At 43.2% G+C, this 10,955-nt stretch overlaps 1 protein-coding gene across 1 annotated transcript in view; it reads left to right on the top strand.

The window, feature by feature from the left end:
* The first annotated feature begins 10,501 nt into the window (after positions 1–10,501).
* Spata9 (spermatogenesis associated 9) overlaps positions 10,502–10,955 on the top strand; it is a 30,751-nt gene continuing 30,297 nt past the window's right edge. Inside the window, exons 1-2 of the mRNA XM_032899120.1 lie at positions 10,502–10,562; positions 10,728–10,816. Of these exons, the coding sequence (XP_032755011.1) occupies positions 10,502–10,562; positions 10,728–10,816 (150 nt within the window). The remainder of the gene's footprint in view (positions 10,563–10,727; positions 10,817–10,955) is intronic.

Here is a 10,955-nt window from a genome sequence, read left to right as displayed (position 1 = left end):
TACTTTTCTTTATTTAAAAGAAAAAAAAAATCGGTCAACTGGCATGAATGCCTCCTCACTGAAGATTAGCTTTCATGGTACCAGAAACACCATGCAGCTTTCAAAGTAAGGAAGCAACCAACAGTATCGCACAGCTATGACACCTATGAGCAACATTAATGACCAGCATGGCACAACAACCCTAAGGATGCAGTAATGGCACACATACTTTGAGGATAGGCAACAACTCTGTATTTAATTTTAAGACCCACCAACAAGAAAGAAAGCATGCCCGGTACTGGAAATCTAACCACCTACTCAGGCTAGCGAAGTCATAATTATTGGAGGAGAGTCTATAACCATCACTTTACTAACGCAGCACAATCTCTAACAACAATCTATAAACATTTATTATACCCACAGATAAGTGGAGTCTTCATCCTTACTTCTCTAACAGATGGAGAAGACTACAGAAAACCACAAAAAGTTCAGAGTCGTAGAGCTTTGTCCCACTAGATAGGGTGGCAAAAAATTCCAACAACTAAGGCCCAGGGAACACTGTAGAGGAGTGGACAGAAATATTGTAAGAGACAACAGATCAGGGAGTCTAATGGAGTGTGTCTCCTACTAAGGTTAGAAGCTACACCCACAAAGTCTCACCAACATGACTGCTCAGACTTGAGCTGAACAAGGAAGACACCAATGGACATGAGAGTGTGGACAAGGAAAACCCAATAAGACCTCAACCCTACACAAAGAAGAATGCTGGGAGTGGGCGAGCTAGTTTTCTCCAGGGAAGAGCACACCAATTAATTGTCCAGTGCCAAATGGTCTGCCTTGAAAACATACATACAGGTAACAGTATACAGACTGAGAAAGTTATATTTAGAAACCACAGAGTGGTTCACAATGTTGGGTGCCAATATGTTGAATTAATTTTGTAAGATTTAGTTATTTATTTTAGGTATATGAGTACACTGTAGATATCTTCAGACACACAGAAAAGGATATTGGATCCCATTACAGATGTTTATGAGCCTCCCTGTAGTTGCTAGGAATTGAACTCAGGACCTCTAGAAGATTAGTCAGTGCTCTTAACTGACAAGCCATCTTTCTACCCCTGTTATATTAATATTTAATCTCAGTCAGAGGTTTCTACTCTGCCTTGATCATTCAGTTCCCATATAAATGACACACAACCTTTATATTTATGATAAACCTTTAATGCAGTAGAGCTAGGCAGAAATCTACTCTCTAAGCTTTTAATGTCTTCTTCCCTAAACAATAACCCGAGTTATAATTTGCTATGTTCCATCTGGGCTGTTCTTAGCTCCAACTGGCCAGCCTTCAAGGCCATGTTCTCATGACTCACCTATGCCATGGCATCTTCTCCTCTATCTTCTCCTCTTCTCCTCATGGTTCTCCTCAGACTCATAGCTAAGGAATCTAAATTCCCACATATCCTCTCCTCTGCCACTGTTTTTATTCAACCAATAGTTTTAAATTATAGAGCAAGGTCACATAACGTTATGTTGGGGATTGGCTCTACTGCTTGGATTTAATCAAGAATTTGCATGTCCAAACACTGAAGGTCTTTGTCCCCAACAGGTTTTTGTTTGATCAATGAAGATACCAGTGACCAATGGCTGGACAAAGGGAGACAGGGCAGGATCTTTAGATTTGTGAGGGCTAGGAACTAGGAAAAAGAAGGAGAGAGAGAGAGAGAGAGAGAGAGAGAGAGAGAGAGAGAGAGAGAGAGAGAGAGAGAGAGAACTGCCATGACTTGGGGGAGATGAATGGGATGTAAGGCCTGCAGGATAGAAAGTCAACTAGCTATGTGAGGATTCAGGTGAGTGCCTGGAGTAGCAGGGGAAGGTTTAGGAGTGCCCATGGCATTTTAAAATTAACCGGCGCCCATGCAGGTGTGTGTGTGTCTGTGTGTGTGTGTGTGTGTGTGTGTGTGTGTGTGTGTGTGTGTGTGTGTTCCATTCACAAATCCAGATAGCGCCTGGGCAAGTACATGCATGCGCCCTCCCGGGAGACAAAGCAGCATAGCCCAAACTCACTACTATAGTATTACTTTGTGTAAATTCAGATTCTCTCCCTCAGAGCAACCTTGTAGTTGCTTTGAGCCAATATTTAGCATTACAGTACATAGCAAAAGTCCAAACTTCAACAACAACCATTATAATTCCAATTCCAGGAGATCCAATACCCTCTTCTGGACTCCTAGGGCACAGGGTACATTTAAGTGCATGCAGACAGAACATCCCACATGTAAAATAATTTTTTTTATTAACTTGAATATTTCTTATATACATTTGAGTGTTATTCCCTTTCCCGGTTTCGGGCAAACATCCCCCCCCGTCCCTTCCTTATGGGTGTTCCCTCCCCACCCTCCCCCCATTGCCGCCCTCCCCCCGACAGTCTAGTTCACTGGGGGTTCAGTCTTAGCAGGACCCAGGGCTTCCCCTTCCACTGGTGCTCTTACTAGGATATTCATTGCTACCTGTGAGGTCAGAGTCCAGGGTCAGTCCATGTATAGTCTTTGGGTAGTGGCTTAGTCCCTGGAAGCTCTGGTTGCTTGGCATTGTTGTTCATATGGGGTCTCGAGCCCCTTCAAGCTCTTCCAGTCCTTTCTCTGATTCCTTCAACGGGGGTCCTGTTCTCAGTTCAGTGGTTTGCTGCTGGCATTCGCCTCTGTATTTGCTATATTCTGGCTGTGTCTCTCAGGAGCGATCTACACTTCTGCACTTCTTTGCTTCATCCATCTTGTCTAATTGGGTGGCTGTATATATATGGGCCACATGTGGGGCAGGCTCTGAATGGGTGTCCTTTCAGTCTCTGTTTTAATCTTTGCCTCTCTCTTCCCTGTCAAGGGTATTCTTGTTCCCCTTTTAAAGAAGGAGTGAAGCATTCACATTTTGATCATCCGTCTTGAGTTTCATTTGTTCTAAGCATCTAGGGTAATTCAAGCATTTGGGCTAATAGCCACTTATCAATGAGTGCATACCATGTATGTCTTTCTGTGATTGGGTTAGCTCACTCAGGATGATATTTTCCAGTTCCAACCATTTGCCTACGAATTTCATAAAGTCGTTGTTTTTGATAGCTGAGTGATATTCCATTGTGTAGATGTACCACATTTTCTGTATCCATTCCTCTGTTGAAGGGAATCTAGGTTCTTTTCAGCTTCTGGCTATTATAAATAAGGCTGCGATGAACATAGTGGAGCACGTGTCTTTTTATATGTTGGGGCATCTTTTGGGTATATGCCCAAGAGAGGTATAGCTGGATCCTCAGGCAGTTCAATGTCCAATTTTCTGAGGAACCTCCAGACTGATTTCAGAATGGTTGTACCAGTCTGCAACCCCACCCAACAATGGAGGAGTGTTCTCTTTCTCCGCATCCTCGCCAGCATTTGCTGTCACCTGAGTTTTGATCTTAGCCATTCTCACTGGTGTGAGGTGAAATCTCAGGGTTGTTTTGATTTGCATTTCCCTGATGACTAAAGATGTTGAACATTTCTTTAGGTGTTTCTCAGCCATTCGGCATTCCTCAGCTGTGAATTCTTTTGTTTAGCTCTGAACCCCATTTTTAATAGGGTTATTTGTCTCCCTCTTGGTCTAACTTTTGAGTTCTTTGTATATGTAAAATAATTTTTAAAAGTTCTTCTCATCATTATCAATTTTAAACAAATATTGAACAATTTCTTTGCTTTACCTATTATTTTTTAGTTTATAATACAATTTCTTCCTTCCCTTTCTTCCCTCCTACTCCTTCCATATACCCTATCCCACTCTTGTCCAAATTCACAGCCCCCTCTTTTCACTGCTATGCATGCGTATGTATACACACACACACACACATTTCTAAATATAACTTTCTCAGTCTGTATACTGTTACCTGTATGTATGTTTTCAAGGCAGACCATTTGGCACTGGACAATTAATTGGTGTGCTCTTCCCTGGAGAAAACTAGCTCGCCCACTCCCAGCATTCTTCTTTGTGTAGGGTTGAGGTCTTATTGGGTTTTCCTTGTCCACACTCTCATGTCTATCGGTGTCTTCCTTGTTCAGCTCAAGTCTGAGCAGTCATGTTGGTGAGACTTTGTGGGTGTAGCTTCTAACCTTAGTAGGAGACACACTTCATTAAACTCCCTGATCTCTTACAGTCTTTCTGTCCACTCCTCTAAAGTGTTCCTTGGGCCTTAGTTAAGCTCTACCACTCTGAACTTTGATTTTTTTTTTTTTTGTGCTTTCTATGTCCCTTGGAAAGCAGCCAACACTTTGAACTGCTAAGACATCACTCCAAGCCATAAGTCTACTTTTAAATAAAAGAAATGCTTTATATCATATGCAAGTCACTTTTCCAGGTACTGGGGAATACAGAAATGAAGCATTCATCTCAAAATATGAGTAAGTCATTAATGAAAGGAATCATTTTTCTAGGTTCTCAGGAAACAGAATATGACTTGTTTTTTTTTTTTTAATGGAATGTAAGTTTCCTTGGCACAAGGATTTCTCTCTTTCAACACTGTGTCTGTGTGTGTGTGTGTGTGTGTGTGTGTGTGTGTGTGTGTATGTGAGAGAGAGAGAGAGACAGAGACAGAGAGAGACAGAAAGAGTATGTGAGTGTGCGTGAGTATGAGTGTGTATGAGCGAGTGTTTATGTGTGAGTATATGAGTGTGTGAGTATGCGTGTTATGAGAGTGTGTGAGTGAGTGTAGTGAGTGTATAAGTGACGGACTGAGTATGCATTGACCTTCCTGCTCAGATGGGAAGGTGTTATGGGACTCAGAAACCCAGGAATCACACAGGTCAGCTGAGGAGCTGAGAAGCTTCAGCCCCGCTCCACCACTTCACTTCTTCCCTTCTTCCTTTCATTGTTTCTTGGCTTCCCATGAGAGTCATCTCAGGCAGCAAAACTCATAAAAGAGATTTATTAGGATGTGGAGGGATAAACCCAGGGATGACTGCCTTTACTCCTGATGAAGGGTCCTTTTCATCCCATTCTGTCCCCACTCAGGAACTAGTCCATAAACTATTTGTTATCTATTCTAGGTGTAAGGTACTTCCATAGCTGATTTGCCTATCTGGGCTGCTCTGAGGCAAGATGCTGCAATCTCTGGCTTAGCACCTCATACTGAAACAGCAGGACGCTCTAAACTTAAAAGGTATGCTAGGCCTGTCTCTGTCCTTTGTTCTCAGCAATTGTATGATTTTTCCAAGAGTGTGATCACATGGTAAAATGTTCACTACAAAATTGTCATAAATTCAAGTCATAAATGGAATAAGAGGTTTATAACAGAGAATGTCTATGTGAATATCTACCAGGAATAATTATCTGGCTAAACATTCATCATTTATTATTAGCTTACAGGTTCATGGAAAGTTAAAAACTATAACTAAACTGTCATTGAAGCTTTATATAGAAAATCCAGTCAATATTTTATCTTCTGTCTTTTCACCTTTGGTGTATATCTTTGTTATAACCTTTGATTAATGGCTTTTATAACCCTTTGGAATGTGTTCTAGGTTTTAGAAGTTTGATATTTCAAAAGCAATCAAGCAGTTCTGTTATAAAAAGGGCTTGAATGTCTTTGACTGCTTCACTATTCTGAAATGATGGTGACCCTAGCATGCTAGTTGTTTCTGCAGAATAAATCTTCTTTGTGTTGGTATTCTGTTTAAGCTCCACTCCCACAGCTACCTAGGAACAGCCGAGTATGCTCTGCCCCACAGTTGCCTGGCAACAGCTAGCTGTGCCTGTCTATAAAGGGGTCTGCTTGCCCCCTCTTCCCCCTCTTGCTCTCTCTTGTTCTTCCTCTTCTCATGCCCTCTTTATCCCTGTCCCTTCCCCCTCCCCCTTTCCCTCCATGTGCCCATGGAGGCCTCCTTTCCTCTCTTCTTCTACTCTTCTCCTCTCATCAAATCTCTCCACTGGAACCATGTTGCTTCGTGTGCTTTATCCTGGCATGGGCCGAGACTTCTACCCCAATATTCGTAGAAGTCTCCTAACAATCTGGAAGGAGTGTGGGTTACTTAAAACTAAAGGAGGATCAGTAACTAATTCGAACCAAATTATAGCCCATGCTAAAGGCCTCCCACCTCCCCACAGCTATTGGGATTGTCCACTGCAAATCCCACCAGAAGGATGACTCTATTGTCTCCAAGGGAAACAACTGAGCTGACGAGCTTAGAGATGCAGCCCTTAGAGGCCTAGACTCATCTCATCCTTCCCAGGGCATTCTTACACGACAGCCGACAACCCCACCCTCACCCCCTGACACTCTCTAAACTCTGTCCTGTCTTCACCAACACTTTCATCCTAACAGCTGAGCGTTGTCCTATTTGACCCACCTACAGCCTACTCCTGAGAATTTGTTTCTTTTTCTTTTTTTAAAAATTGTATTTAGTTATTTATTTTATATATATATAGGATGAGTACTATCTACTGTCTTCAGACACACCAGAAGAGGGTGCCAGACACCATTACAGATGGTTGTGAGCCCCCATGTGGTTGCTGGGAATTGAACTTAGGACCTCTGGAAGAGCAGTCAGTGCTCTTAACCACTAAGCCATCTCTCCAGCCCTTAAATTTCTTAAAATCTATCACTGCTTGTTGAAAAATCTATCAGATGTTGGACTCCAACTCAAGGTATCTTAGTGCCCCCTTCCTACCCACCAGGTCAGAGGCTCCCTTCTTAGAGTCAACTGGCAACTTGACTTCACCCACACGCCCACTGTCAGATGTGCCAAGTACCTCCTGGTCTTGGCAGACACCTTCTCAGGTGGGCAGAGGCATTTTCCACAGCTAACAAAAGGGCACAGACAGCCTCTGATCTCCTCTGAGAGGCCATCCCCCTGCCTCCGATCTGGTGTCCCAGCCTCCCTTCATTCAGACAATGGCCCTGAGTTCACCTCCAAAATCTCTCAGATTCTATCCTAGGCCCTAGACATCCCCTGGCATTGTCATATTCCCTACCGCCCTCAATCGTCAGGGAAGGTAGAGAGACCTAACCACTCTTTAAAAACTACTCTTGTCAAGCTGTCACAGGAACGTTGTCTAGATTGGGTAAAACGCCTACCTCTGGCTCTCTTCAGACCATGAGTTCTCCCTAAATGACTTCTCCAAGTCTCACCTTTTGAACTCATGCATGGATGCCCAGTCCTAACTCCTGGCCTTTCACCTAAATGCTCTCTCCTCCCAGACCATCTACTCACCCCATTGCTTTGCCTCATTTGTTCTCTCCTATGGAACTTTGCTGACCACCATCTACCTCGGCCACACACTGTCCCTTGTCCATTGCCTATCAACATTGGGGACCAAGTTCTGCTATCCCTCCAAGACCTCACCCATCTCCCCTAAATGGCAGGGCCCTTTTAAGGTGATTCTCATGATACCTAGAGCTGCCAAATTGGAGGGACTCCCTCATTGGGTCCACCTTTCCCACCTTAAACCTTTTACCCCTCCTCCTAAACATTCTTCATACACATCAACCCTAACAGGACCGTGCTCTGTTAAGCTCCAGAAGACATCGAGGCCCCCCACCTTGTCCCAATTCCAGAAAATGAGACTCTACTTCACCAGCTGCGTTCAACACCACTGGACTAGACATGGGCTTCTCATCCTTTCCTTGCTGCTTGTTTCTATCCAGGGTAGGTCATAAATCTGGAAATTTGAGGTTCAAGAAACCTCCGCAGATAACAAACAGTCTTTCCCAATAGGGTCTGGAAACTGCTCCATGGCCGGGTGCCAGGAACTGATCCAAATTGTTGTCATCCTTGTATCGGTTATCCCATCTAAATATTATGATCTCTTTACTTGCTTTCATTTTGATGAGACAAAAGATGATTATAAAAACTGGCCAGATACATATGGGGGCTGCCCATATTGGTTTTGTCAAATACATATGCTAGGATCATGGACCAATCACCACTTCTATCAACGACGATGCAAGATGCTCTTTTTCTACATAGGAGATCCATGGAATCTCAGGTGGGAGACAGGAGTTGCTGGTAAGCTCAACTGGAAAAATCAAGCAGAGACTCCAATAAGTACTATCCACATTCAGAGAAAATATGTTTCAATTGCCCAACCTCTAGATATCAGAAATGTAGGGGAGGTAGTCAAATACTCCTCTGAGCTTCTTACCTCTTTGATACCGCCCCCCATAAATGGCACCAACCTGTCATTCCTCCTTTTGCTCCAAACCTTTACCTCAGCATACCAACTCCTTAATGTCACCCGACCTGGTTTCTTCAAAGATTGCTGGCTATGGGTAACCCCAGGAACTAACTCACAGCTGCCACTTACAGCTTCTCCAGTGATACAAACCTTACCTCACCCTTTGTCAGTTGCCCTGACTCTGATGTTGCTATGACTCCATATCTTTCCTCTATTTCTCTTTTTGGTGTGGCAAACTGTTTTAAAACCTTCAGGACACATTCTGTAGGAACACTAGGCTCCCTAGACTCCAATAGAGCCACATCTTTGCCACAATGCCCTGCAGTCCAAAACATGTCAGTCCTCTGTGGCACCCAAGTTTATGATCGTTTACCTGCCAGGTGGTCACAGTTTTGCACATCGGTACTCTTTTTCCCTGAACTAAGGGTAATCCAGGGAAACGACCCACTGCCAATCCCAGCTGTAGATATGATAGCTGCCCAACATAAGAGGGCAGTTCAGGTCTTGGTCGCTGCAGGAGATTTCAGGGATAACTACTTCCATGACCCAATATAATAAATTCACTTACGAGCTTGGCAACCATTTTTAAAAATGTCTGAAATCATGTTTTCCATCCAGAAACAGATCGATTCTTTGGCAGCTGTGGTCCTTCAGAACCAACAGGGGCTGGACATCCTGACAGCTAAGGAAGGTGCTCTTTGCCTGTTCCTCCAAGAAGAATGCTGTTTCTACATCAACTAATCCTGGATAGTGAAAAATAAAATTCAGGAGCTTCAATAAGACAGGCACAATTTCAAGGAACGTGAGGCCTCCAATTCCTGGACTTTCGAAAACCCTATATAAAAGTAGATACTCCCATTCAGAACACCCTTTCTAGTCATCTTTCTGGTGTTACTATTTGCTCCTGCCTCATTAATCTTGTCTCTACATTCCTTCAACAACAGATAAAAAAAATTCTAATCAAACTATTAATCAGTTCCTGTTACAGGATTACTAGCCACTGTCCATTGAGGAACCTGATGCGAACGTTTACCAAGTGAGCCCTGATGGTGAAAGTCAGCTGTACCCTGACATTGAGTACAAGGCAGCAGGAAGTAGTCTAAGAGACACAGCACCCCTATCCTCCTTTCACCATCAGCTTCCCCCTCCCTTTTTCCTTTGTTTTGTGATAAGAAAAAAAGAGGTATGTTGGTATCAGGAATTGCTTTCACCTCCAGCAGCTACACCACCTGGTCACTGTTGCCATTGCAATTGCCATAAATTCCCAGTACACCTTTGGCTTAGTTCCCACCTTCAGCTGGGAGCAGTTACATCATATTACAAATAAAAGGCAGACATTTTCTGCCCTCTCTCTCTTTCTCTTCTTTCTCTTATCCCTTCCCCTTGTTAAATTCTCCCATTAAATCTCTCCACATGGAACCGTGTTGGCTTGATGTGCTTCATCTGGGCGCGGGCTGATATTTAAACAAAACACTTTGTTTTTACATATTATCTGAGACTGGGGTCTTCCTTTGGTAAAGTTTGGACATTTACACTGGGAGTGGACAACAGGGAACTGAGGAGACACAACCTTTACGTAGGGTTTAAGGGGCAGAGCTTTCTAAAGCAGAGTTTTTAGAGTGAGGATTGGTGGAATTTCGATTCCTGAGCAGGTGGTTTTTCCTGTTCAGACTTTTCACCTAAAATTAGACTAATCTGGGAAGGGTCATATTGAAGGACAGGAGATGACATTTATGATAGTTTCAGAGGCTAGAATGCCAGTTTGACAGTAAGGGAGGCCTGGGGAAGGGGACTGGAGCTCTCAGGCCACGAATTGGCCATATTCCTGCCTTGAGGGTTTACAGAGTTTACAAAGGGAGGTCACCACCTTCCTTGCCTCTTGAGTGAATAACCACAGTATGTGTGTATGTGAATGAGTGTGTGTGTGTGTACGTGTGTGTGTGTGTGTGTGTGCTTAACACTGTATATGAAGTACTTCTTTTAAACTACATTCTCACTCCCCTCAAAGGGAGCTAGACCCATTAATTTAAATATCACTATAGAATTTAGGACAAAACTCAATCTGTAATATAGATCTTCCTACTGTAATCCACTTTTCAGGTTCCTCACTCTTCCCTCTTCCCCTCTTGCCTCCAAACACATTCTTTCTCCCACTAATACAGTTATTTCAGAAGGCTTTGTAACAAGTTCTCAGAGGTTCCATTGTGTAGTCACAAAGAACCCCAGCAGTGAACCAGTGAGCCAACAGGTTCTGTGCTTGCTGGTCTGAGTGGAGGACGTCCTATCCCAGGCTGGCAATTCACTAAACGCTTGGAACCAAGTTGCAGCTCGTCATGGAAGTCAGACCTATTGGGTGGATCTGTGGACAGGTGGTGAAGAACTTCTCTGGAAGAAGTGTGTATATGGCCAATCCTATTGTAACTGGGGCTATGGGCATGGGCACAATTGGGAACAAATCCCACAGGTTTCTTTGTATTCCCTGTTCCCTGGGATAATGGCCAGTGTTCCAAATGCCTGCAAATGTCACAGGATGTTTTTCCTAATTTCTCCTTTTTTTAGTTGAGGGGCTCCAGAAGGCAATCATGGACCTTATAGATGAGTTTAAAGATGATCTTCCTACCATCCTAAGATTATCACAGTCTAACCAGGTAATGTGATGAGCTTCAAAAAAAAGGACAAAATATGTTATTATTTGTATCATACAAATCATTAATGCTGAGATCAGTAAGTAAAGTTAAAATTTTTTTAACTAATTTGTCCACAGAAAAACCAATGTCAAATTTTATT

Source organism: Rattus rattus, chromosome 3 (genome assembly GCF_011064425.1).
Source record: "Rattus rattus isolate New Zealand chromosome 3, Rrattus_CSIRO_v1, whole genome shotgun sequence".
NCBI lineage: Eukaryota > Metazoa > Chordata > Mammalia > Rodentia > Muridae > Rattus > Rattus rattus.
The sequence above is the reverse complement of the archived record's forward strand: the minus strand, read 5'-3'. Positions and strand labels throughout refer to the sequence as shown.